We start from the raw sequence: 27789 nt of genomic DNA on the forward strand, positions 1-27789 counted from the left end.
ACTGACTATTTGTGAACTAAATGGATAGGAAGTCCAACAAATAATAAATTGACGCCCAAAGAATAAGAGGAGGAAAAAAAAAGAAAACAAAAAAAGAAAAAAAAAAAAAAAAGAAAAGAATGTTGTTTTTCCGAGTTTTACCATGAAATCGGCGATTAAATATTATTCGGATCTCGGGTTTTAACAAAATGAACGATTTAATATAAACAAATACTGTTTGAGGGTGAAGACACGCAGTCATGGCTTTGCCGTCTCACTGTAAAAGCTCACACCTTACCCTGTGTGTGCATGAAATGGCAGATGACTAAAATTAGTGGGGAGTGGGGAAGGTGGCAAAATACGTCATTGAAGTTACGAGGGAGTGAGTGAGTGATTTTCCAGTGTCGCAGATTTTGTGTCACGATTGTTAATTAATGGATACACACAAATCTATGCCACTGTTCTTTACTATAGTTGTAGCTATATATACATCATTACGATGTATACCTTTCCTTTTGTTACTAATATACCCATGCTATATAATTGAATTGAGTTTTTTTTCTTTTCTCCCCTCAGAAGTTTATAATCTTCATTGTAGCATATCCTATAGTGACAATTATCCCGTATGCAATCAATGAACTTGGTACACCTCTCGTGATAAATGTACTCACAGTCAAATATGGTTTTCCAAACTCATCAGTCATACATATAGCAGTAACATTGGGGAACCCGGATGTTGGTAATCCCATTGCAGCTGAACACAACAATGCACTAGCCATAATCAACAATCTTGGATGCGGTTCTGGCATATTGTTTCCAATTTCTTGTACTAATGGAATAATTATCAATGCCGCAACTGTATGAGACACAAACGTGGCCATAATCAAAATCAATAATCCAAATGTTAAAGTAACACCGAATAATGAAAAATCTTCAACTTGTTTTTGAATTTCAACGGCAATTGTATTTAATAATCCTGATGATGCAACTGCTTTACCTAAAGCAGTACCACCCATTGCCAATACAACAATATTCCAAGGATAGTTGTTGAAATCCTCCGTAGTTAGTAACCCAGATCCGAAAAATAAAATAATTGGAATCAACGATATTATCCCCATCTCACCAAATATTCCCGTCAATTTAGATGCAAAACACCACAATAGTATAGTGCCCAATGAAACTCCCAGGATGTACCATTGAATACCGGTAAACTTATCATCAATCATTCTAATGGGCACCAAATGAGTGTTTTTAGAATTACAATTGAATGTAATCAATAAAAACATCCAAATCAACAACAATGTCAATACACAAACTGGTATTGATATAACAAACCATTGACCCCATGATGGTTGTGGCTCAATAGCACCAATGGCGATGATATTCTGGGGAGATGCAATGGGTGAAGCCATACCTCCCACATTTGAAGCCAAGGCAATACCCAAAATCAATGCATTGATGAATTGGGAACCTTTAGGTAAAGTACGAGTAAGTGGTGTAATCAAACTCAAACACATGACTGGGGCAGCAACGTTCAGTAGAAATGCCGATGCAATTAATGCAACGCCCATAATGGTGAGCAATACCACTGATGGGTTGGTCCCGGCTTTTGACAAGATCCACGTTGACATTAACTTAGCAATGTGGTATTTAGACAATGCTGCTGCTAAAGTGAACCCACCTAATAACAACAAAATCACCGAGTTCCACATGGTACTTAAAATAAATTTGGATGCGTCAACTGAATCCATTATAGAGCCATCATCATTCTTGATGACATTGAGAAATACAATCAATAGAGGTATCAACAATGACGTCACAAACAACGGAATAGCTTCAGTAGCCCAAAGTAGTGAAGCACACACCAACATCGCAAAACAATTTTTCTGTGCAACATCATCAAATGGAGATATATTGAGTAAAATAATTGTTATTGTTGCAATGATAACCAATTTGACAAGCACAGGGTTCCCTATTGATATATTAAACGAGCTCAAACTCCCACCACTAGCTTTCAAATCAGTTTCTTTATCACTAGTGGCACCTTCTGCTCGATCCAACAACTTGGAATTCGCCGCATACGTCTTTCTCTCTAACCCAATCATATCTCTCCACACAGTATTTCTCTCCCAAACAACATGCTCTCTTAAATGGATTGACAATTCTTGTCTTGCAGTTTCCAAGTCATCACCATGATTACAAATTAATGCATACAATTTAATCAATGATTCTAATCTCTCATTGACTTTTTGCATGGTGCTTTTTTTGAAAATATACGAGTTTTCTGGCAATGATTCTAAGTATGACTCTTTAATATTGGTATTTAATGACTTGTCAAATTTCTTCAAGGCCTTTTTGAAACCAGTTTGATTCAACTCAATATATGATTTCAATTCCGATAATGTAGTGTACAAGCCAATGGTTCTCTTTCTGAGAATGATTCGACTTTCCGTGAGTAAAAGCAACTGTGGTGGCAATCTATTATCGGTTGTTGTCATATTAGTCAACTCATTCCACAACTGTTGTGATTTTGGTGATCTCAAATAGTCATCTATTGATTTGGTACGGTGCAATTCACCACCATCATTGGTGGATCCACCTTGAGGAACTACCGGTGTCGATGCAGCTCGTTTCACTTGTCTCCCTCTTGGTTGTTGAGACCCAAGAACACGATCTCTTTCCAACTCCTCAATATAATTTTCTTCATGGATATCAACTCCCTCATCATCATCGAGATCATCATCACCTTCTCCTTGTGTGAATTCTGTATCTGGATCGGTAGTATTTGTAATGTAATTGTCATTTGAAGTTGTCGAAAATCTTCTTATTCTATCATGTCTTGGTTTGAACTTTTTGTTACCAACATGTTCCAAATTCTCAGCAATTTCTTGCTCAAAAACTTCAATATCATAAACCAAATCATCAATACTCCTAAATAGAAATTGTTCTTGTTGTTTATAAAAGGAATCAATCTTTTTCAATTCAGCATTTAATGCTGCTTCAAATACACGGACGGGGTTGCTATCATTGTCATCCAAGTGAGCCGTACTGGAATAATGTTCACCTACTAAATGAGCATTCTCCTCTAAATCTGCATTCTCATCAGCATCTACATGGGTGTAGTTTCTTCTTAAGCTATCTCTTTGTAATGAATATATCAATTTCTTTAATGTCGTGTATGCAATATATTTCGAAGACCATTCCGGGACAGCATTAAATTGTATAGAATGAGAAAACTTCATCCTGTTCCCAATAAACTATGTAGCGGAATATGGGATAAGTGGCACTGAAAAAAGAAGGGGAATATGTTTGGTCAGTTCGGAGTTTGACTCAATGCTAACGTTGTATCTTTTTGCAGGGCTTTTGGTACTGGCCGGGAATTGGACGATGAAGGGAAACGAAAAACCGAAAGCTTATTATCGCGTTATTATCCAAAGTACACGACCTCACCTTCGAAGAATATGATAAATGGTTGCAAAGGGCAATACTCCACAATTGATGGAGGGCAGTTTTACGAGTTAACAGTTTGGTATTGGTATGAGAAAGCAGTGCTCCTCGAATAACTCAAGATAGAAAGTGTAAGCTACATTTGTTTTAAACAATTTTGCAACAATTTTGGGTCAAAATAAAAGTTGTGGTCGAAACTTTTACTGAAGTACTAGTAGCTCCGCTTTGATAATTTTCACAAACGTTTTGAGCCCAGTGAAATAGGGACCAAGGGGAAATTGAACCATAAATCAATCTCTGGACAGAAGGCTACACCAAGCCCCTAAGTTAGAGTGTGCTACCGACCACCTTGCTCCTGAGGATTATACATTTTTCATTACTAAAAAGTTTATTTAGTTCTCAATTCAGTTTGTTACTTGAAACTGTTCCGACTGTGGGGATTTTGGTTCAAATTAGTAGATTTGTTGGTCTTGGTGTGCGTATCATGTTTTTTAAAATTGTGACAAAAAATAAAGCAACCATAGAAGAGGTACAATAAGAAAATAAAATCAGATACTGCATCTAACAAGTGGCTGGAGACACTTTTGAGGCGCAAATTTCAACATTAAAAATAAAATAAAAGAAGGACCAAAGTCAACAAGGTAGTCACAGACGCAAACATACACATATACCTTAGCAGCCACTGATACAAGCCAAGGTCATCATTAAAGTAATCACCACTTGAAAAAATCCAACACCAGAGTTTTGAATCTTATACACTATTTGTTGTCTTCTCCATATTCCAGAGTAGCATCACAAAATAACCATCTTAAACTTTGCATCAATTGAGTTAACACCTACATTTCAAAAATGGACTTTTGCTTTTTCCTTATTGGATGTATGTAGAATCATCCAAATAGAAGAATATGCGTTCTCAAGCTTATAAGGAATTTTCAAGGGTTAGATTTCCGTCTGTGTGTGTCGCCCTAGTCTTGATGAATATTCTTCGAGGCTCAACACGAGCCGAATGAATAACTTATCATATGGGTTATCTTATAGATGTTCATTGCAGAAACCCCCTTGATACATGTTCCATATAGAGCCTTCATTACTAACATCATTACTTAGTCAAGGAATTCAACAAACAATTACCAGATGTAGGCAACATTGCTTGTTACTGTGGACGTTGTCACAATCAAAGTGCTCACGCTATACGTACAATCAACACAGTCACGTTGTTTTTCATTCCTGTGCTCCCATTTTATTACTCCAAGAGGTTAAAATGCGGTATATGTGGTAATACTGGAGATTTGGATAAACAAGCTATTGACCATTTGAAGAAAGGGCAGCCCGTAGCGATAGGTGGATAGAAGGTTCATATATACTCATTTCTTTTCAAATAAATGGGCGGATAATGAAATACATTTCCTTCTTTTTTTCAATTTGAAAGTCCTTTTTCAAAATATCTCGCGATGCCCAAAGGGATTACGCACATAGAAAAGTTGTTCCCGACGAATCTGTTTCCAATCTACGCTTTTGTGGGTAAATGCTTTACCGAGGTAGTCGTTAGGCAGCACTTACTACAGAGCCTCATCATGATTGGATGTTTGGGTAAGTACTACCTCGTTGCATTGTGACTTAAAAAAGTTGATCATAAACTCAACAAAACAACGAGCTTGTCAACTTTAACCGAAGGCCATTGTGACATATTATAAAACCAACAGCGGTGAGAGTCAAATACGTTTGGGTTGTGGAGAAAAATTCCACAAACTGGAAAAAGTTGATGAAATTTTGTTGGCAACTTTGTGGAGGGTGGACATTCAAACGAAAGGAAAAAGAAACAAAATAGCACCACTTCGGAAGTATGGAGTCCATTGTTTGAGAGCTTGCCTACCGTTTTGGGATAGCTTCGAGTTTTACCATCGCTTTCCGAAAGTAAAGTTAATTTTGTCGTGTAGTTGAAAAAATTGACAGGTATCTCTGATGTCTGATAAGATGGTCATCCACCACTAGTTTGTACATAAACCAATAGTTATCTAGCTAAGCTAGTTTAGGCAAAATGAACCCCATTCGTAAACAATACCAAGAATAGATTTGAGTAAGGGGAACTAAAGCCCACTCCACACACAAAAATGTATAAATCTGCTTCAAACTCCACTATCTGGCCTTTTACTCTAAATTAATCCGTTTTGTGAAGGGTTTCTTGATTTAAACTTTTCGGAACAATACCGAAAAAATAGAAAAAAAGAAACTAAGTAAACAAAATCGTACGAGATGGGGCGTGATACTCCGTTTAGTTTATGAGGTACAATTGAACGTTGGTTGAGCTTATCTACCACAAAGACGTCGTGCAATTTTCAGTTCGGTGTTTCAAGTGGTGAGGCTCTTCCCCACTTTACTATGTTTGTTGCTTTTTGGAAAAGGTTGGGCAATTCATTTTACAATTGAGGACACATTCAGGCTTACTCAGTTTACTTTTTTCACAAAAGAGTTCAAAATTGGTCGGGAAGGGTAACAAAACTCCACAATTTTTTGTATCAAGGCGGATCTCAATGTTTCAAGGGCGATGAGGGGAGAGTAGTATCTATCATACGAAGGTCACATTGAGCTGTAATCGTTGGACGAATGAAACCAACAAAACCACTGTTGCGAATGTTATTGATTATTAACTGGATTAATCCATCTAGCCGCACTATCTAATTACAAACAAAATACGAGGAGGGTTTTTCCACCTCCACATTGTGTAATAAAACTATATGGGTTGATTTTCCAGCCTGTGTTGTCGTTAAATGTTGCCTGGTTACTCAAAACAGTGATTTGTAGTGGGGTAATTGGTACATCAAACTGGGGTATAATGTTGGGGAGATTTTGATAAAAAGAGCACAAACTGGGTGCTTTGATAAGCGTCCATTCCAAAGCTCAATTATCTGAGGCGTACAAAACACGAAAGCAGTATCTTCATCCATCTTAGAAACTTATAAATATTCTGGTGAATTTCCCAAATTTTTTCAATTCGATTCTCAAACAGATCATCAATCATCAATACCACAACTCCATCCACTTCCCAATATGTCTTCCAAAGTTGAACGTATATTTGCTGGTCCCGCTTTAAAAGTGGGAAACTTCTTAGACAAATTCCCCAAAATTTACAATGTTTGGTTCATTGCTAGTATTTCCACCATTGCTGGTTTAATGTTTGGATTTGATATTTCATCAATGTCGGCATTTATTGGGGCAAAGCCATATGCTGAATATTTCAACAACCCTGGATCTACTTTGCAAGGATTTATCACTGCTGCTATGGCATTGGGCTCTACTTTTGGCTCTATTGCATCATCATTTGTTTCTGAACCATTTGGTAGAAGATTGTCGCTTTTGATTTGTTCTTTGTTTTGGATAGTTGGTGCTTCAATCCAATCTGCTTCTCAAAATACATCCATGTTGATCGCTGGTCGTATCATTTCTGGATTAGGTGTTGGTTTCGGCTCATCAGTTGCTCCAATTTATGGCGCAGAGATCTCTCCACGTAAAAGAAGAGGTGCAGTTAATGGTCTTTTCCAAATGTCCATTGCTATGGGAATCATGATTATGTTTTACTTTTGCTACGGTGTTGGTCACATCAAGGGAGTGGGAAGCTTCAGAGTTGGTTGGGGATTCCAAATTGTTCCTGGTGTACTCTTATTCTTTGGATGTTTCATCATTCCTGAATCACCACGTTGGTTGGCTAAACAAGGTAGATGGGAGCAATCAGAGATGATTGTGTCAAAGATTCAGGCTCGTGGTAACTCTGAAGATGAGGAAGTTTTAATTGAGATTGCTGAGATTAAAGAACAATTGTTGATTGACAAAGAGGCAAAGTCAGTTGGATATGCTACATTGTTTAAAAAGAAGTTTATTCTTAGAACTTTTACTGCCATTTTTGCTCAAATTTGGCAACAATTGACTGGTATGAATGTTATGATGTACTACATTGTTTACATTTTCCAAATGGCTGGTTACAGTGGTGATGCAAACTTGGTTGCATCTTCTATTCAGTATGTGTTGTTTGTTGCTTGCACAATCCCCGCATTGTTTTTCTTTGACAAGTTTGGTAGAAGGCCAGTGTTGATTGTTGGTGCTATTTTGATGATGATTTTTCAAACTGGTCTTGCTGGTATCTTGGGTACATATGCCGTGCCATGGGCTGATTCAGGTAATCAATCAGTCAATATCAAGATCCCAGCAGAAAACAAGGCTGCTTCAGCTGGTGCCATTGCATGTTGTTACTTGTTTGTTTGTTCCTTTGCAGCCACTTGGGGCGTTGGTATTTGGGTTTACTGTGCTGAACTTTGGGGTGATAACAGAATTTCCCAAAGAGGTAACTCATCGTCTACATGTGCCAACTGGGTCATTAATTTTGCCATTGGAATGTATACTCCATCTGGGTTTAGAACAATTAGCTGGAAGACTTATATTATTTATGGTGTTTTCTGTCTCGCTATGGCCATTCATGTTTATTTTGGGTTCCCAGAAACCAAAGGTAAGAGATTGGAAGAAGTGGGACAAATGTGGGATGAAAAAGTTCCAGCTTGGAGATCAGCTTCATGGACTCCAACTATCCCACTTACTGGTGACTCTGAACTGATTAGAAAGTTGAGTGTTGAACATGTTGAATATACTGCATCCAAGGAAAAGGAAATTGTCACTGTTAACGAAGCTAGCTCGGCTGAATGATTGTGTTTACGAATAGTTTTGCGAACGGTTTCAATTGCTAAATTCGTCGTTCTGTATAGATTTATTTCAATATAAGTTCATTTACTAGTCACGCATTGCGGAATAAGCTCCACTTGTTACTCCTTCTGTCGTGTCTCTGTGTTTTCGAGAGCTTTTCTTTGGGGCGAGCTTAAGAAACGACTTTGTTCTATACTCAAGTTCGAAAATGACGTAACACCTTACCAAAACTCAAAATATGATGTGAAATTTCGTAATATAGGGCACGCGAGGCGCTTATTGTTGATGTTGCACAGAGCATAACTACCGCGATAGTTGTATCATATAACTTTGAATGTCCCATGAGGGTGGTTTTTACAACAACGCTGTGTTTTGACCACAAAGAATACGGGAACACCTTTACTCGAAACTGTCACCAACAACCATTAAGGAGATACTCTCCTCCCAATACCTTCACTAGCGTCTTCCTTTTCTCGCGATTACGGATTGATCATCCAAGACGTAGTCGGATAATAAAGAGACTTTTTTTCCACTTTGGGCGAGTGGCTAAAGCCACACAAAACCGGGATAATTATGTATTCCAAGTTTTGTGTCAGCTCAAAATTAGTATAATTCTTCCAGGGAATAGATTGGCTACAGAGTGGGGTATCAATTCTCACTAATGATTGGTTGAGGGTTGAGCAGTTATAAAATGGGGTGTTTTGATAAATGGTATGCTACCGAGGTAACCCTAGTTACTTTTTGAAGGTGTTTTCAAGCGTGTATGGTTAGGTTGCGAACTAGCCCAAAGCTTTCACCATCTGTTGGCTCGTTATAAAAAAAAATTACTGGGGGACATTTTAAAGACAAAAATGTGTTTAACGACACATTTTGTGTTCGCATAGCCCATGAAACCCAGCTTCTTAACAGTTTATCGAAGGAACAAAAAAGGACTCCATTTGGTTGGTTGAGAAATGACAATGCCTCTTTTGAAGACTCCCCTCACCTATACATAGCTTCCCCCTTTTGCCAGCGCCCTTTGCAGGAGCTGTTCTCTCCTTCTTTTCGAAAGCGTGCTTACAAAGTGGGTAATATTATCACACCATGTGGGATTTACCATTGTTTTGCTATCGAAAACTATAATCTTACCGAACTAGTTTTGGAACGAAAAAAAAAGAAAAAAAGTTGCAAAAACCCATATTAATGATGGAAAGTTCAAGCCACATAATAGCCCTTGATACATCTTAGCAATGAACCTTATATTAAATGAATAAGGCTTGGCGGGGAAGTACACCACTACCTGGTGAAGATTCTTTTGCAGAAAACACAAAGCCATAAGTAGGTACCGAATGGGATTACGTGGAACACACGAAGGGCTAAGTACTGTGGAGATTGAAGCTATATACGAAATCATTGAAGACAATAGGGACAATCAATCCCATTCTTGAAATATAAATATCACTCACGATCTTCTACTTCAGTTCACTATTTTGCTTGTAGCATATTCAACACAATCCCCAAACATGTCTTCCAAATTTGAGCGTATGTTTTCGGGCTCTGCATTGAGGCTAGCCAACTACATCGATAAACTTCCCAAGATCTACAATGTTTACTTTATTGCCAGTATTTCAACTGTTGCCGGTTTGATGTTTGGTTTTGACATCTCATCAATGTCTGCATTCATTGATGCAAAACCCTATGGCCGCTACTTCAATCATCCTGGCTCAACATTGCAAGGATTTATCACCGCTTCAATGGCTTTGGGGTCCATATTTGGATCGATCGCAGCTTCTTTTGTTTCCGAGCCATTCGGAAGAAGGTTGTCTCTCATGATTTGCTCATTGTTGTGGATTATTGGTGCCGCTGTCCAATCATCAGCTCAGAATGTTGCTCAATTAATCATTGGTCGAATCATTTCCGGATTAGGTGTTGGATTTGGGACTTCAGTGGCCCCTATATACGGTGCTGAAATTTCACCCAGAAAAAGAAGAGGTACAGTAAATGGACTCTTTCAGTTTGCTGTTGCATTGGGAATTTTAATCATGTTCTTTTTCTGCTATGGTGTCGGGCACATCCAAGGGGTAGCTAGCTTTAGAGTTGGTTGGGGATTCCAAATTGTTCCTGGTTTGCTTTTATTTCTTGGGTGTTTTGCTATCCCCGAGTCTCCACGTTGGTTGGCTAAACAGGGTAGATGGGAGCAGTCAGAGATGATTGTGTCAAAGATTCAAGCTGGAGGCAATTCCGAAGATGAGGAAGTTTTAATCGAAATTGCTGAAATCAAAGAACAATTGTTGATTGATGAGGAAGCCAAATCCGTCACTTACTTCACCTTGTTTTCGAAAAAGTATCTCTTGAGGACAGTCACAGCTATGTTTGCCCAGGCATGGCAACAATTGACTGGTAATAATGTGATGATGTATTACATTGTTTATATTTTTCAAATGGCTGGATATTCAGGAGACAACAATTTGATTGCATCATCAATTCAATACATATTGTTTGTCGTATGCACTGTGCCCGCATTGTTTTTGTTTGACAAATTTGGTAGGAGACCATTACTAATTGGTGGTGCATTACTGATGATGATTTTCCAATTTGGACTCACTGGTATTTTGGGTAAATATTCGGTTCCATGGCCAGATTCTGGGAATGAGTCTGTAACAATTAGAATTCCAAGTGATAATACCTCTGCAGCTAGAGGTGCTATTGCATGTTCCTACTTGTTTGTTAGCTCTTTCGCAGCAACTTGGGGTGTTGGTATTTGGGTTTATTGCGCTGAGGTTTGGGGTGATAATAAAATCTCGCAAAGAGGTAACTCATTGTCGACTTGTTCCAACTGGTGCTTCAACTTTGCCCTCGCCATGTATACACCCACTGGATTTAAAAACATCAATTGGAAAACGTACATTATCTATGGTGTATTTTGTCTCGCTATGGCGATTCATGTTTACTTGGGGTTCCCAGAAACCAAAGGTAAGAGATTAGAAGAAGTGGGGCAAATGTGGGATGAAAAAGTTCCAGCTTGGAGATCAGCTTCATGGACACCAACCATTCCAATTGATCCAGATTCAGAGTTGGCAAGGAAGTTGAGTATTGATCATGTTGAACATGCTGATTTCAAGAAGAAAGAAAGAGTTGGTGTAGACAACACCAGCTCAGCCGAAAGTGGCGAAGATTAGCCGGGAGCTTATACTCGAAGAGACGCTTTCATGTTGCACACACTTCAATTCGTTAAGAAATACACACTTTTTTTTTTTAGTTTGATTTTATATACTTTTGTTTAATGAAATGATGAGTAATCGAGTTGATGATTGTTCGTACTTGCGGAGAAGTCGGAACAATTAAAGTTGAAGCAAAAAAAAAAAATAAAAAGTTGCAAAATCAATGACTAAAAACAAGAACGAAAAAGCTTGAAGAATTGTGGATGACATAGAATACGAGAGAAATTCGACTCGGAAACGGAAAAAAAAGAGTGTCTAATTGGATACATTATTACAGTGTATATCTTTCATTGATGATTAGTTCTCTAATCTCAAAGTTTTTGAGTTTTGCTAGTTTTGGCCGTGACCTCTAAATGAGTTAAACAATCAGCGTCTTAATTATACTACCCCTCTAATCCAGCTAGAGTAAAGATCTTAAAGTTTGAGTTAGTTTCCATTTATATGTCAGCCCTGCTAAACATACTTGTGACAATCACGACCGAAAATCCTAAAGCACCCCAATTTTCTACAATGTAAACTCAAGCTAATTGCATGTGATAGAAGTAAATCGGCAAGTTATGCCATTTGTATGGGCAAATAGAATTCCCGTTCTTTTCGTGCATCCGGTTAAAGCGAAATCAATTGGCACACCGCATGTGGCTTAAGCAAATAAACAATCCGGTATTCCGTACTTCGCACTTTGGATCTGCCGCTTGTTGATTAATTAACTACATAGAGGAGCGAAACCTTCCCCAAGGGCTTGAAGTGAAAGAAAATCATGCCGAGACTCAGAGTAACCGATGTTTAGATCAAGAAAATGTAAACTTAAAATTTAAACGTATGATCTATATTGTCTAAATTGTAATTTAAACAATAGAAATTTATGCACATCATCATTGAAGTTGTTCCTTAATATGTTACAATGGTCATGTAAAAATTCAACTGAAAGGGATGGTGAAAATAGGTTAGCGCCGGATGCTCTTTTTCTTTGCCCTCTTTTCTTTATACTCGCGGAATGAATGGTTGGATTCGATGATGTGATTTCTTCCTCTCTCAATGCACCTTGGGAGCATTTTGCGTAACTTGCATATTATACCACACCAATGGAGCTGTAACTTTCCCTGTCTTGTCGACCGATTCTAACTTCGTAGCAAATAAAACCACCTCAATTGAGCCTATCCCACATCAGTGATTGTACCCCGTGCCTCTTAAATGCTCAATCATTGCTCTTCAAACTATATTAATAATTACGTACATGGCTGAAAGTCATGGGGTTATAATCTTTTGTGTATTGCGTTGCGGGATTTTTCTCTCATTTTCCTCCCTTTTTGATACAGTATCTGGTTTTTGTGTTTTTGTGTTTTGTGTTTCTTCCGTGACTTTCTCTGTCTTCTACACTGATTTTCTCAAACTTCTTTAACTTTTTATCCTAAACTTCCACTGAATTCTTCACAACTATGACTTTCTTATTCACGTTATGTTTGATAATCATTAAAAATCATGGGTATAAATAGGGGTCGCCTTTTACCCCTATTCTCCTATTTCAAATATCCATCTTTACCCATCAACTATCACCCAAACTAATTTTCACTACAGATAAACTTAGCCTTTTTTGCAGCCACTTGGACTCATACACAAAAAAGATTAACTACTCTTACAGCTGAAATTACACTTCATTATTTGAAAGAGATTTATCCCCCACTACGCACCCCACTATCACAACGAAATAATGAGCTTTACACAATTTACTGATTTGGTCAAACGTAACCGTGCCGTTGACATCAATCCACCTCCATCAGAATCAGACATTAATTTAACCAGCCATGGTAGTGACTGGTTGTGGGCTGCTTTTTCAGTGTTTGCTTTGCTCGCAATCTGCCATGGTTTCATCTACAGCTTGACTAGCGTACGCAGAAGCGGAATCAAGAAATCATTATTGACGATTCCATTGTTTACCAATGCTGTGATGGCATTCGCTTACTACACTTATGCTTCAAACTTGGGTTACACTTGGATCGAGACTGAATTCCATCATGTTTCCACTGATAGAGGCTTGTATGTTCGTCAAATCTTTTACACCAAGTTTGTTGGATGGTTCTTGTGCTGGCCATTGGTGTTGATCATATTCACTGTCAACACACATACCTCTTTGACAGACGATAGAGAGGACATTTTGAAAAAGATCGTACAAGTGTTTTCATCCATCTTCACCCGGTTTTTGTCTATCGAGGTGTTTGTGTTGGGTTTGTTGATTGGTGCATTGATTAGATCCACTTACAAATGGGGTTACTTTACATTTGCAACTGTGGCATTGTTGTTTACCATTTACCTCGTTTGTGTTGACTTGCACAACAGCTTCCAATCGATTAACAAGAGCATGATTGCAAACCTTGTCATTATTTTTGAGATTGTTGTCTGGATCTTGTATCCAGTTTGTTGGGGATTGTCAGAAGGTGGTAATGTCATCCAACCGGACTCAGAAGCTGTGTTTTACGGTATCTTGGATCTCATCAACTTTGGCTTTGTCCCAGTCATCTTGACCTGGATTGCCGTCAACACCATTGATGAAGACTTCTTTACCAAGATTTGGCACTTCCATTTGAACAATAATGTTAGTGTTGATCGTGATGCTGAAAAATCAGTTGGTGACACAACTCCAAGACATTCTGGTGACACTACTGTTGCACCGGCAGGAGTCCACCAAGAAGAGGAGGAACATGTTTAGAGGGGGACAGGTTTCGCGTTGCTTGATTTTCATTTCTCGTGGGTTACATTTATATGCTCTATGATATAGTTGTATACATTTAATACTTTAATATCCAACTCTACATACTATTGATGCATTGTGATGGGTGTGAAGTGGTTGTAGCTGTCTTGTGCCGAATTCCTTTTTGTACTCTATTTCAATGCGCAATCAAAGTTCGGATAAAATCTCGAATTTCATCTTTTCCATCATCAAAAAGAATATTTTTCAGCCACATTTTCGTCACTTTCTCCCACTCTCATAGCTTTATCCAATGCCGCCAAAAGCAACTACGTCGTCCTCGTCATCAACTGCCAAAGTGCAGCCAAGCTCACCAGTACAACAATTGACATCGCTTCTCAAGACACAACAATTCTACTGGTTCTTGGGTCATGTACTTGCTATTCTATTCTTTGTGTTAAGCTCATTGACGGCTATATTGTTTAGACAAGCGGCTTCTTTAAAGTATTATCGTTTCACCTTGTTGTCTATTATTGTCACCTACTTGATTGTGTTGAAACAAGTGTACCTCAAACGCTCGGCACCAAAAGCAACCCCTGCCAGATTGATCAGAGATGAAAATGTCCAGTATTTGAGTTTGGCAGTTGTCTTTTACATTGCCAGCTACATCCTTGATAACCAAGCACAGACTGTGTTGTACTCATACATCATCTTTGCTGTGTTCCATGCACTCACCTATTTCCAGAACAATTTGTTATCAATTGCCGTTCCATCGATCGCCACTCAACAAAGAGTCAATTCAGCTATCAACAATTTTACCACTAAGTTCAACCAACTCGCAATGTCAGCTGCTGCAAGTGTTGAGATCGTATTGGTTGTGATGACAGCGTTTGACGTGTTGATTAGCACTTTTTTGGTGTTGTTGAAATGGAATGTGGTACAGTATGCCACCAAGGTGTTTCTTTTGGCTGCCGTTGTCGTGTTTAACAAGTTGAGATATGACAGTAACCAGTTCACTAAAGCTGCAGTTAACCAGTTGGATCAAAATGTAAATGGATATGTTAACCAGTTGAACAGTCCTTCCTTGACGCAAAAGTATTTCGGACTCAGAGAGAAAGTTGTTCATTACTTGAAATCGATTCAAGTACCAAAGGAAGTGAAGAAAACGCAATAAAAGAAGAATACGAATACGGGAGGGATGTTTGATTAGAAGACTATTATGGTGTAAATTACCTGTATATGATATAGTTGAAATATTCGTCTTTAATTCGGATGTCTGTCATAGGATATGTAAAACTCATTCTTTATGTAATCTTTTAAGCATTCTTTGCGCGACAAAGTGGAAACTCGATGCCTTCTTATGAATAGTGTTCTACATTATAAGTATTCGTGAAAAAAAAAATGAAAATAAATCTCATCTCGTTTCACTCACCATCACCACTACATACATGTCCAAGAAGCTTAAATTAGACAAGATGGCTAAAATCTGTACTCATTCAGGATCATTTCATGCCGATGAATCTTTGGCAGTGTATATGCTCAAGCTTTTACCTCAATTTCAAAATGCAGAACTTGTGAGATCAAGAAACCCAGAAGATTGGGAAGCTAGTGATATTGTTGTTGATGTGGGAGGCATATACGACGAAAAGAAGTTTTTTGATCATCATCAACGTGAATTTAATACCACGTTTAACGAAAAGTACCAAACAAAGTTATCATCAGCTGGATTAGTTTACAAACATTTCGGTAAAGATATCATCAAAGAAGTCTTGGGGTTGTCATCAGATGACAAGAACGTAGAATTGTTGTATGATAAGGTGTACAAAGAGTTTATTGAAAGTTTAGATGCCAACGATAATGGAATTAACAATTATCCCAAGGATGCAGAACCAAAGTTCAATGATAGAAATATCACATTACCCTCTATAGTTTCAAAATTAAACCCTAGATGGAACGAGAGCTGTACTGATGCAGATTATGATCGTCAATTCAATGTTTCCAGCGAACTTATGGGTAAAGTCTTTGTCAATTTGTTAGAAGGATATGGCAAGGGTTGGCTTCCAGCTAAAACAATTGTAGAAGACGCATTCAACAAAAGATTTGAGGTTGACCCTAGTGGTGAAATATTAGTGTTGTCACAGTTTTGCCCCTGGAAAGAACATTTGTATGCTATTGAAAAGGAAAACAATGCTGAAGGTGCCATCAAGTTTGTTTTGTTCAAGGACTCCAGTGGTAAATGGAGAGTCTCAACAGTAAGTGTGACTTCAAGCTCATTTGAGTTCAGATTGGGTTTACCTGAACCGTTGCGGGGATTAAGGGATGAAGAATTGAGTGAAAAAGCAGGTGTGGAAGGTTGTATCTTTATCCATGCAGCTGGATTTATTGGAGGTGCAAGTACTGAAGAGGGAGTATTGAAATTAGCGAGAATATCGTTAAAGAAGAATTAAGTGATGAAAAAAAAGGCGTGGATGCCCTTTACGTGAACAGAGGTTTGCCTGATGTTGCTGAAGTGTGGTCTCAAAAGCGCTATGCGCATTCCGGTTTTTTAGAACTCTCAGGGAGTGCGCTATGTCAAGATTTGTATGATTTGGTCGAGATTCATCCTTTGAAAGCGCATTTTAGGTTAGAGAATTTTTCAAGGCAAAAGGAGGTTCATAGCGCATATCCTTGCATGTTATTAGTCACGATTATTTATTTATAGAGTAACTCGATTTGAAAAGAATGTCATCATTGCCATCCGTATACAAAGATGAAAGGATTGCGCTTTTCGAAGCACATGTTGCCACGTTTATGCACTTGTATGGATTCCTCGGGCTCGCTACGAGAAATACATTGGCCGCAACCTCTAATTCTAGAGACGCAACGTATTCAAAAATGATGAGATGCTTGGTTCCCGAATAATCAAATCACTGCGCTTATCATCACGAGTCTCAATGAGCAGATAAATGGGCACTTTTCAAACGTCGATTTCTCTCTACGGTGAGTTTTTAGACCACAGCGCAACCACGTCACATTGTATTTGAAAGAATGACCACAGCGAATGGATTCGGATTGAACTGAAAAGATTTTGCGCTCGTGAGTCGTGTGATCGTATGTGTGTGCGAATTGGAACAAGGAATAACCCAATAAGGTAAAAAAGGCGCAATTCACCAAAGGCGAAAGCGAATCGGTTGCGCTTTAGAAAAGAGAAGAGAAATTTTTTCTTTTGCACTTGCTCAGCCGAGGATGTAGCTTTTTCCCATGGAACATTAACCTCTGCTACGTCGAATCAAAACAATCACAACAAGCTAGAAAAACGAGTGCCGTTTAGTGGATATTATTCAGCTCAGTTCTAGCAAGTAATATTTTATTTATAATCATAAACGTGTGTGAGCACTTCATTCGTTTTTGTCGTGGCTTCCATTTATTGCGCAATATTTTGTCCCCAATGCGCAATATCTAAAAAATGAATTAGTAATAATTGCTAGTGTTGGAAAATGATGTTTTGGTCAAGAAAAGAGGAAAAAATTTCTATTTGTACTAAATGCGCTTTCAATCGAATATATAAACCTTACATTTATCCCTACAAAAAGTTACCATTACTCGTTTCACTCGTTTCTATTGTAACCATATGTCAAACTATACTGTTATATAGCATAATTTCACAGGCTAAAACAAATGAAAGAATCAAATGTGCTTGAAATCCCTTTGGATCAAAGGGTTGGCTTAAAAGTGCGCAATTTGAGTGTTGCTGTAAAGTCAAAAGTTAAAAAGAAGAGCCTTCGTCATGCAGACGAAAAGGATAATTTTAATGCCAAATCGTCTAGAATACTCAACGATATTTCATTTGATGTCAATAGTGGAGAGTTGATTGCATTGATGGGTGGATCAGGTGCTGGAAAAACAACTTTATTACATACACTATCACAACGGACTAATGTCAAGAACAAGAAGTTGGAGTACTCGGGTAGTATCGAGTACACGAGAGCAAATGAATCTATAAAGCATATCAAGCACGCCTATTTGCTTCAAACTGATTTTTTTTTACCTGGGTTGACTGTATTGGAAACTTTTCAAACACAAGCAGACTTGAGATTACCACCTCATGTAAACCAAGAAGAGAAACTGAAGTTGATTGATTATATTATTAATGTGTTAGAGTTGGGTCATTTGAAAAATACCAGGATTTGCCAATTTTCACTGCATGCTACAACGTTATCTGGAGGTGAACAAAGAAGAGTAAGCTTGGCTATTCAACTATTGTCTCGTCCATCAATATTGTTTCTTGATGAACCAACCACAGGATTGGATACTTCGTCCTCGTTGAAGTTAGTGCAATTGCTACATAAGCTTGCTTCGAACACATATGGTATCACTGTCGTTTTGTCAATCCATCAACCAAGACCAGAAATTTGTGACTTGTTTGACAAAGTGTGTTTATTGACCAAAGGTGGTAGATTGGTATATTATGGAAATCTCAAAGAGGAAGCTCATCACTATTTTTCAAAATTGGGCTATGCTCCTGAAATGAATCAACACATCAGTGATCACGTTATGAGCTTGTCAGTGAAGGATTCAAGTACGGTGGAGAATGAGCTGAGATCGGCGGCAAGAATTCACCACTTGGTTGAGACATGGAAAACGGACCACTATTATGAATACAATAGCACTCCCAAGCAAGACCAAGCTCAATTTATGAAAAATTTAAATTTGTTTGCCACGCCCAAACAAGACCAAATCTCATTTATGCAGGAGCTTGTGGTGTTGACAAAACGTACATTCAAATTGACCTATCGTGATATTCAGACGCTTTTAGTTTTGAATCTTGGATTTGTGTTCCTTGCTGTCACACTTGGATGGATATTTTACCGTCCGAAACATGATCTCGCTGGAATCAGATCGTTAATTTCTGTGCAATACGTAGTTTTGGAAGTGGTGGGATTTTGCGCTATGTTTATTGAGGTGGAGAGATTGTGGAATACCGATGGTGCATACTTTTACCGTGAATATCAGGAACATGTTGCCAGCATTCCTGCTTTCATATTGTCTAGAAGATTGGCCAAGTTTTTCTTGGAAGATTTGCCCATGACAATCATTTGGTCAGTTATCACATTCTTTATGTGGGGTCTAAGGGTTGGAAATGGTTCTCATTTTGGAATCTACTTTACTGTGACTCTACTTGTACAATTGGCTTGTATGAGTAGCACATTGTTGATTTATGCCGTGTCGTCGAGTTTGCCCATGTCGACAATGTATGTCAACTTGCTTTATCAAATTCAAAATTCAGCATCTGGATATTTTGTTAATGCCAAGACAATGCCTGTTTACGTTAGATGGGTAAAGTATTTGGCATATTTTTGGTATGGGTTTGGTGCTTTAGTAGCAAACCAATTCACTGATTGGGTCGGTGATTGCCCTTATGAAGATGAGAACAGTTGTGCTGAGTATGATGGTAACGTACAATTACACACTTGGGGCTTCCCTCAAAATTGGATCGCTGAACCAATAGGTATCTTGATTGTATGGGTGACTGGATTTATTGTTCTTTCAGGAGTGGCTATGAGATTTAAGAATCTCGATGTTGGGATGGCTAAGACCAAAAAGAATAAACTTGGAGATGAGGACGAATCCCATGATAGCAACCACCAGAGCGAAGAGATCACCGATGAAACTTTGGGTAGTGAGCAGGAGTTTCAGTCAAATCAAATAACCACTGCTAGTGAGATTGTTGAAGATAGATACCCTATAAATATCGAGCTACACAATGTGCATTTGTCAATCAAGGAAAAGAAATTTTGGGGAAAACAAGTGGGTACCAAGACCTTGTTGAACAATGTAAATGCATTATTCAGGGCCAATTCGGTCAACTGTATCATGGGACCCTCAGGTAGTGGTAAAAGTACCTGTCTCAACTATTTATCAAACAGATTAGATAGATCGGCATCGTTCATCTCATCAGGGGAAATCAAAGTGAATGGTATTCAGGATATTTCCCGTAGTGAATTGAGTCGCATTTCTGCGTATGTTACTCAACACGATAGTTCATTGATTTCCAACTTGACCGTGCGTGAAACATTGTACTATCAAGCCAAATTACGTTTACCTTTGGATCAACACTCAGCCATCCCCAGGATTGTTAATAAATTGATTAGACAAACTGGATTAGTTGATTGTGCCGATACTTTAGTTGGTGATGATTATACCAAAGGGTTATCTGGTGGTGAAAAGAGAAGATTGAGTATTTCGATTCAACTCCTTTCGAAACCGAAAGTGTTGTTTTTGGATGAGCCAACTTCAGGATTGGATTCATCTACAGCAAAGGCTATTTTCAATTTGTTGTCGGAATTGGCAATAGAAAATGGAACAACGGTGATTCTTACCATTCATCAACCAAGCGAAGAAATATTTTTAAGTTTTGGCAGCTTGTTGTTTTTGGGTAAAGGAGGTAATGTTATTTACAACGGTAGTGCTCATGGAATTATTCAATACTTGGCGAATCTTGGTTTTGCAAACCATGGTAAATTAAACATTGCCGATTACATATTGGATTTAATCAGTCATGGTTCTGAAGATGAAGATGCACAAGCAGTGGACAATAGAATCGAAATGTTGATTAATAATTGGGCGTATAATGTAAACCATCACGATGAAAAATCGGCCACCAATGGTCAACGTCAAGTGATTGACTTGTCTCAGTTTTATTTCAGAAGGTTACCATTCATTCATACATTCTCCACAGTTACCAACAGACAATTGTTGACATCATTCAGGTCAAAGGATAGCATCATTAGCAGAATTGGTCAAACGGTTTTCCTCACTATTGTTCATACATTATTCTTTGCCCCATTGAAAAACACTCAAGATGGTATCAACAATAGATTAGGTTTGATTCAAGAAGTGTTGAATTTGTACTTTGTTGGATTCGTCAACAACATTAGTTTATACCCGTTTGAAAGAGATTTGTTTTACCAAGAATACAGAGATGGTATTTACGGGGTGACAGAATTTGGAATTTCGTACTTGTTAAATGAGTTGCCAACAGAAATCATCCCATGTTTCTTCTTTTCAGCATTGATCGTGTTTGTGTGTGGATTACCACGTAATGCCGCCATGTATTTTGCCATGTTTGCCACTGGATTTATCTCTATCAATTGTGGTGAGTCGATTGGTATATTGTTCAATAGTATATTCAAACATATGGAAGTGGCTACAAATGTGTTATCCAATCTTATTATCATTGCTGTTTTCATGGGTGGTACAATGTCATTACACATGCCTCATTTTTTCAAAGCAATGAATTATTTGAGTCCAATGAAGTATGCTGTTTCCATATGTGCTAATTTGGGGTTCAAGAATCAAACTTTTTCATGTGGCTCAGTTGGTGAGTGCAGTTTGAGAACAGGTCATGATGTGTTAAATTACTACAATTTAGAGGCCAATATAGGGGCAATGTTTGGAGGAATATTTGCTTGCTTTGTTGCCTATAGATTGATTGCAATTTGCTCAATCTATGTCAGAGTCAAATGGTTTTGAAGAATGAAGGATGTATATAAATATTGTATTATATTAATAGATGTTTTTTTGCATAGATTGTAAGATATCTTCTTTGTAAGCAATTTCCAGAATCAGTTTGTGATATTGTATAGCTTTTATCATATTAGCTGATGGAGAAAAAGAAGGAAAAGGCGGTTTCGTTGAGAAAGTACGATTATTACACAAAGAGGGGGAGCTAAGCTCGGAGGTGAGAGTCCGAAGTAGCTATCTTTTACCTCATTGTCGTAATATCTAAACTATGGATGTTATTTCTAGGGTACACTATGGTCCACTAATTGTGCAATTGAACACAGCCAAGTGCCAAATACCCAATGTAGTCCCATGTCTTCACGAACACTTTAAAGTGTTGGAAGTCCGGAATCCGAAGGAAGAAAGAAGGAGAAGAAGAAAATATTTTGTTGAGAGTTTGGTTTTGTGCAATCGTTGATAACCATCAGCACGAGGTTTAGTAATTTGCAAAGCCATAAAAGCAGATTGCGTAGGTGAAATGTCAGCCACTGTTCTCCTCATATCATTAAGTCTCAATGTTTGTCATACATCAAGAACTAAGATGATGTTTGTGCAAAAACACTGACACAAGGAAACATTTCAATAGAGTAATTGATAAAGTTACAAAAGCCAAAATGATATTTACACAAAGAAAGGTGAAGGACAGTTCTTCGCCTTGGGTTCTACACGTATGTACAAGACTGTCGTCACTTCTTTCAATGTTTAATAGTGAGATGTTCTTCGGATAATGCCGTAACTGTAAAAAAGCTTATGGAGTGATTACAAAGTGTAATATTTAGTTTATGGGTTGACCATGTATTATAATATTTTGTTATCTTTTTCTCCTTCTCTTTTCATCCCTTCGTAAAAAAAGCCACAGAAAAGATCATTATTTTTGTTCAACAAATTCAGCAACAAAATAACCAATATATATATACATCTTTCCTTTGCTTCTTGAAAGGGAATATATTGCTATTAGAGTCTTTAACTGACAGCATATCAGACTCAGAACCTAGCAGAACCTTATTTACACGAGCACAGAGTACGGAGAAGAGGAGGATTAAACAACAGTATCAAGAATAAGTCAAAAACAACAATCATACTTTGTTCTTCTCCATCACATAAATGTATCAATACATTATTGAAGCACCAAGTGATGTGAAATCGGTGCAAATCACCGGAACGTTTGATAATTGGTCTAAAAGTCTTCCGGAGATCACATCACCTCCATTTGAGCAAACAATTACACTCCCTGAGAAACAAGATATCATTTTCAAGTTTATCATTGATGGTAACTGGACTACTCTTGATTCGTATCCAGTTGTGGCGGATGAAAATGGAAATACCAACAATATCGTCCATGCTGAGCACTTGATTTTGGTTGAAGAAGAGGAAGAAGAAGAACCGGAAAGGGATGATAGTTTCAAACTTGATGACGAGGGAAGTGCGGTTGTTCAAATCGATAATCCGGTAGCTTTAGCTGTTACTGATTGTGATGAAACAGAAACGAATGTTCATGCAAACGAGGCAGGAGACAAGCAAGGGAACGAAAGTGAACAAATTCCTACCCAATCTCAGCAAGTTCCTGCTGAATCATTCCAAGTAGAGGAAGACATCAGTGAATACGCTGTTCCAGAGAAGCTTAAGCAAGGGCCAACTGTGACTAATAACAATACAGGTATTGATCCCACCTCGTCATCATCTTCATTTGCTGCAGTATCAAGTCCCCCCACTTCATCCGATTTTGAGCATATCGGGACGTCACCTTCCCCGGAAGAGTCGACACCACATGAAGTTGGAGACAAAAATGGAGAACATCACACGAGCTCAAAATCTGCTGACTCAACTCAAAAATTACCCACGGTTGCATCAACTGTCAGTTCCAAAGCAAATGCTGTTCCGGAAGAGAAACCGGAAAAGCCTACATTATTAGCTCACCCCTCGGAATCTACACTTAGAGCACCTACCTCGTCTGGTACTCAAACACCCGTTATTGCTTCCAGTTCATCATCCACCACATCACCAAATGAACACGAAGATTCGCCTAAACACACACCAAGAATTCCAGGATCGTATGACACCAGGCCATCGGTGGAAAGGCATGGAAGTGGAAGCAAGCGCGAAGGTTTGATCTCCAAATTCAAAAACTTGTTCAAGTAAGTGCCGTGGAGAAAGAAGTAAGGTAAGGAAGATTTATAGGGCAAAGCATGATCACATTCTAAATATTTTGGGGGTGCATATTTGCCCCATACTTAATACGTGCTTTCTACTTGCTGTAATTATATTTGGCTGTGCTTTTTATTTGGGTCTTTGTATTTAAAGAAAACATTGTAGTTATCCTCCACTCTTAACCTGTTGATTCATCATCAGTTTGCAGACGGGCACAATCAGCACAATTCAATCGTATTTGTTCATCGTTTTCGTATCGCACCCACACACACACACACACACACACACACACCATCTTTAGGACACCAACTGCCCTTAGTTCTTCTTCTTTTTCTTATTCTTCTTTTTGGACCCACTTGGAGCTGGTATATTCTCTTCTACAACTGGTGTATTCTCCTTAGTTACAACAGCATCATTGGCACCAGTATCCTTTTTGCTTTCCTCAACTACAGGTTCAGGTACGTATTTTGTATTTGACATCAAACTGGCCAAACCCAATCCATTACTATTGACACCTTGTGGACCCAACACATTCAATATACGACTAAATTCCTTTTGTTTTGTGGTTTTGTATTTCAAGCATTTACCGGTATGAGGTTCGTATAGTTTGATATTTATTGTATGCGTTGGTGGTTTGTGTTTAGTGCTAGACGATGCATCAGCGGTTGTTGTAGATGGTTTGGATTTTTTGGAAGATAATTTTTTGGCGGTGTTGGAATATGTTATTGAAAGTGTGGTCGATGGGAAGTTGGCTACCAAATTCGTGGATAATTCAAAGAATTGATCTAGATTCTTGATTGTAGGCATTGTAGTATAAAGGTTGTTGTGCGTGATGATAAAGAGTTCCCTTTGCAATTGATTTGTCGAAAATTTTCCCATCACTGGAAATTTTTTGTCTGGCTTTACCTCTCCCACTTACCTTTACACAACTAGAGTATGTAATATGATTCTCTTCTTTAACGTCGATTACACAACTATCTACCTATATCTAACAGCGGGACCCTTTTCTTGTCTGGCTTTCATCTTCTGTTGACGTTTACTTAATCCAGAATTGTCTTTCTTTGTAGACGCTCCTGTAGTATCGTTGTCAACACCACCTTGTTGGCCATTACCACCTGATTTCCGGAAGAATGGCAACACAAATCCACTGATTTTATAGACGGCATATCCAGGTATCATGGCATACCCCCACCATACTTTATTGCTTCCTAAAACGATCATCAATACATCTAAAATCCACGTCAAGTAAATAACATCAAAACAGTATTCAAATAACGAACCTTTTTGCAAGATATCAGCTCCAGATACGAGCACTTTTCCTTCGGGACCAATTTTGGGCAATCCAGATGATTCTAATACATATTGGAGAATGAAACTAGGGATTGATAACGAAATGTAGGTGAATGAACTCGATGGACGGCCAAAGTAAAAGATTGCGAAGATGGCGATGAGATTAATGGTTGCAGCAATGTATCGTAATTGGTACAATATAGATTTATTTCTGGCGGCTAGCTTTTTCTGACTATTTGCTGACATAGTGAAGTGGTGAAGGGGTACTATCGAAAGATTTTGGTTTTTGAAAAATGTGACAATGAAAAATGTGAAAATTTGTAATTTGCGAAGGGTCCAGTGTCGGTAACTTTTGTAGGACGTTCTATGCAAGTGGATTGTAGCACCCTTATTGTAGTATATGTCCACATTTCAAAGAATATTTTACGATATATTACAACGATACTGATTTATATATGACGTTCATACAATAGTCTAGTAGTGTGTGCAAGAATTCTTCTAGAAGATAACATGGGACTACCCTACTACATCACCACTTATTGCGTTTTCTTCACTTCCTTTGGTACTTGAATCGATTTCAAGTAATGAACAACTTTCTCTCTGAGTCCGAAATACTTTTGCGTCAAGGAAGGACTGTTCAACTGGTTAACATATCCATTTACATTTTGATCCAACTGGTTAACTGCAGCTTTAGTGAACTGGTTACTGTCATATCTCAACTTGTTAAACACGACAACGGCAGCCAAAAGAAACACCTTGGTGGCATACTGTACCACATTCCATTTCAACAACACCAAAAAAGTGCTAATCAACACGTCAAACGCTGTCATCACAACCAATACGATCTCAACACTTGCAGCAGCTGACATTGCGAGTTGGTTGAACTTAGTGGTAAAATTGTTGATAGCTGAATTGACTCTTTGTTGAGTGGCGATCGATGGAACGGCAATTGATAACAAATTGTTCTGGAAATAGGTGAGTGCATGGAACACAGCAAAGATGATGTATGAGTACAACACAGTCTGTGCTTGGTTATCAAGGATGTAGCTGGCAATGTAAAAGACAACTGCCAAACTCAAATACTGGACATTTTCATCTCTGATCAATCTGGCAGGGGTTGCTTTTGGTGCCGAGCGTTTGAGGTACACTTGTTTCAACACAATCAAGTAGGTGACAATAATAGACAACAAGGTGAAACGATAATACTTTAAAGAAGCCGCTTGTCTAAACAATATAGCCGTCAATGAGCTTAACACAAAGAATAGAATAGCAAGTACATGACCCAAGAACCAGTAGAATTGTTGTGTCTTGAGAAGCGATGTCAATTGTTGTACTGGTGAGCTTGGCTGCACTTTGGCAGTTGATGACGAGGACGACGTAGTTGCTTTTGGCGGCATTGGATAAAGCTATGAGAGTGGGAGAAAGTGACGAAAATGTGGCTGAAAAATATTCTTTTTGATGATGGAAAAGATGAAATTCGAGATTTTATCCGAACTTTGATTGCGCATTGAAATAGAGTACAAAAAGGAATTCGGCACAAGACAGCTACAACCACTTCACACCCATCACAATGCATCAATAGTATGTAGAGTTGGATATTAAAGTATTAAATGTATACAACTATATCATAGAGCATATAAATGTAACCCACGAGAAATGAAAATCAAGCAACGCGAAACCTGTCCCCCTCTAAACATGTTCCTCCTCTTCTTGGTGGACTCCTGCCGGTGCAACAGTAGTGTCACCAGAATGTCTTGGAGTTGTGTCACCAACTGATTTTTCAGCATCACGATCAACACTAACATTATTGTTCAAATGAAAGTGCCAAATCTTGGTAAAGAAGTCTTCATCAATGGTGTTGACGGCAATCCAGGTCAAGATGACTGGGACAAAGCCAAAGTTGATGAGATCCAAGATACCGTAAAACACAGCTTCTGAGTCCGGTTGGATGACATTACCACCTTCTGACAATCCCCAACAAACTGGATACAAGATCCAGACAACAATCTCAAAAATAATGACAAGGTTTGCAATCATGCTCTTGTTAATCGATTGGAAGCTGTTGTGCAAGTCAACACAAACGAGGTAAATGGTAAACAACAATGCCACAGTTGCAAATGTAAAGTAACCCCATTTGTAAGTGGATCTAATCAATGCACCAATCAACAAACCCAACACAAACACCTCGATAGACAAAAACCGGGTGAAGATGGATGAAAACACTTGTACGATCTTTTTCAAAATGTCCTCTCTATCGTCTGTCAAAGAGGTATGTGTGTTGACAGTGAATATGATCAACACCAATGGCCAGCACAAGAACCATCCAACAAACTTGGTGTAAAAGATTTGACGAACATACAAGCCTCTATCAGTGGAAACATGATGGAATTCAGTCTCGATCCAAGTGTAACCCAAGTTTGAAGCATAAGTGTAGTAAGCGAATGCCATCACAGCATTGGTAAACAATGGAATCGTCAATAATGATTTCTTGATTCCGCTTCTGCGTACGCTAGTCAAGCTGTAGATGAAACCATGGCAGATTGCGAGCAAAGCAAACACTGAAAAAGCAGCCCACAACCAGTCACTACCATGGCTGGTTAAATTAATGTCTGATTCTGATGGAGGTGGATTGATGTCAACGGCACGGTTACGTTTGACCAAATCAGTAAATTGTGTAAAGCTCATTATTTCGTTGTGATAGTGGGATGCGTAGTGGGGAGTCAATATTTAAATCTGATGATGTTTTGATAAAATAGTTGCAAAAAGCGTAGCAAAATATCAAATTTGATTCACCTATGTTTGCGGCCTGCA

The 27789-nt window shown here is 38.3% G+C and overlaps 13 protein-coding genes across 13 annotated transcripts; 8 read left to right on the forward strand and 5 right to left on the reverse strand. All coding sequences in view use genetic code 12, as the record gives it.

The window, feature by feature from the left end:
- Positions 1–551: 551 nt before the first annotated feature.
- PHO91 (Pho91p) lies at positions 552–3221 on the reverse strand (the record flags this gene model as incomplete). Its single annotated transcript, XM_036807091.1, has 1 exon — positions 552–3221. One exon carries the CDS (start codon positions 3219–3221, stop codon positions 552–554), a length of 2670 nt encoding a protein of 889 aa, XP_036663962.1.
- A 1054-nt stretch (positions 3222–4275) lies between these two features.
- CPAR2_108200 (uncharacterized protein) lies at positions 4276–4775 on the forward strand (the record flags this gene model as incomplete). Its single annotated transcript, XM_036807092.1, has 2 exons — positions 4276–4303; positions 4534–4775. The coding sequence occupies 2 exons, from the start codon at positions 4276–4278 to the stop codon at positions 4773–4775; spliced, it is 270 nt and encodes an 89-aa protein (XP_036663963.1).
- A 1699-nt stretch (positions 4776–6474) lies between these two features.
- Positions 6475–8118, forward strand: CPAR2_108210 (sugar porter family MFS transporter; the record flags this gene model as incomplete). Its single annotated transcript, XM_036807093.1, has 1 exon — positions 6475–8118. The coding sequence occupies one exon, from the start codon at positions 6475–6477 to the stop codon at positions 8116–8118; it is 1644 nt and encodes a 547-aa protein (XP_036663964.1).
- A 1499-nt stretch (positions 8119–9617) lies between these two features.
- Positions 9618–11273, forward strand: CPAR2_108220 (sugar porter family MFS transporter; the record flags this gene model as incomplete). The annotated part of the gene is made up of 1 exon (XM_036807094.1): positions 9618–11273. One exon carries the CDS (start codon positions 9618–9620, stop codon positions 11271–11273), a length of 1656 nt encoding a protein of 551 aa, XP_036663965.1.
- Positions 11274–13023: 1750 nt separating this feature from the next.
- Positions 13024–14019, forward strand: HSP30 (Hsp30p; the record flags this gene model as incomplete). The annotated part of the gene is made up of 1 exon (XM_036807095.1): positions 13024–14019. The coding sequence occupies one exon, from the start codon at positions 13024–13026 to the stop codon at positions 14017–14019; it is 996 nt and encodes a 331-aa protein (XP_036663966.1).
- Positions 14020–14311: 292 nt separating this feature from the next.
- On the forward strand, positions 14312–15172 carry CPAR2_108240 (uncharacterized protein; the record flags this gene model as incomplete). The annotated part of the gene is made up of 1 exon (XM_036807096.1): positions 14312–15172. One exon carries the CDS (start codon positions 14312–14314, stop codon positions 15170–15172), a length of 861 nt encoding a protein of 286 aa, XP_036663967.1.
- A 274-nt stretch (positions 15173–15446) lies between these two features.
- CPAR2_108260 (uncharacterized protein) lies at positions 15447–16445 on the forward strand (the record flags this gene model as incomplete). Its single annotated transcript, XM_036807097.1, has 1 exon — positions 15447–16445. One exon carries the CDS (start codon positions 15447–15449, stop codon positions 16443–16445), a length of 999 nt encoding a protein of 332 aa, XP_036663968.1.
- Positions 16446–17655: 1210 nt separating this feature from the next.
- Positions 17656–21510, forward strand: ROA1 (Roa1p; the record flags this gene model as incomplete). The annotated part of the gene is made up of 1 exon (XM_036807098.1): positions 17656–21510. The coding sequence occupies one exon, from the start codon at positions 17656–17658 to the stop codon at positions 21508–21510; it is 3855 nt and encodes a 1284-aa protein (XP_036663969.1).
- A 1134-nt stretch (positions 21511–22644) lies between these two features.
- CPAR2_108280 (uncharacterized protein) lies at positions 22645–23679 on the forward strand (the record flags this gene model as incomplete). Its single annotated transcript, XM_036807099.1, has 1 exon — positions 22645–23679. The coding sequence occupies one exon, from the start codon at positions 22645–22647 to the stop codon at positions 23677–23679; it is 1035 nt and encodes a 344-aa protein (XP_036663970.1).
- Positions 23680–24003: 324 nt separating this feature from the next.
- On the reverse strand, positions 24004–24495 carry CPAR2_108290 (signal recognition particle subunit; the record flags this gene model as incomplete). Its single annotated transcript, XM_036807100.1, has 1 exon — positions 24004–24495. The coding sequence occupies one exon, from the start codon at positions 24493–24495 to the stop codon at positions 24004–24006; it is 492 nt and encodes a 163-aa protein (XP_036663971.1).
- Positions 24496–24666: 171 nt separating this feature from the next.
- Positions 24667–25224, reverse strand: CPAR2_108300 (uncharacterized protein; the record flags this gene model as incomplete). The annotated part of the gene is made up of 1 exon (XM_036807103.1): positions 24667–25224. The coding sequence occupies one exon, from the start codon at positions 25222–25224 to the stop codon at positions 24667–24669; it is 558 nt and encodes a 185-aa protein (XP_036663972.1).
- A 290-nt stretch (positions 25225–25514) lies between these two features.
- On the reverse strand, positions 25515–26375 carry CPAR2_108310 (uncharacterized protein; the record flags this gene model as incomplete). Its single annotated transcript, XM_036807104.1, has 1 exon — positions 25515–26375. One exon carries the CDS (start codon positions 26373–26375, stop codon positions 25515–25517), a length of 861 nt encoding a protein of 286 aa, XP_036663973.1.
- A 292-nt stretch (positions 26376–26667) lies between these two features.
- CPAR2_108320 (opsin family protein) lies at positions 26668–27663 on the reverse strand (the record flags this gene model as incomplete). Its single annotated transcript, XM_036807105.1, has 1 exon — positions 26668–27663. One exon carries the CDS (start codon positions 27661–27663, stop codon positions 26668–26670), a length of 996 nt encoding a protein of 331 aa, XP_036663974.1.
- Between the last annotated feature and the right edge of the window lie 126 nt (positions 27664–27789).

Source organism: Candida parapsilosis, contig 005569, assembly GCF_000182765.1.
Source record: "Candida parapsilosis strain CDC317 annotated contig 005569".
In the NCBI taxonomy this organism is placed as follows: domain Eukaryota; kingdom Fungi; phylum Ascomycota; class Pichiomycetes; order Serinales; family Debaryomycetaceae; genus Lodderomyces; species Lodderomyces parapsilosis.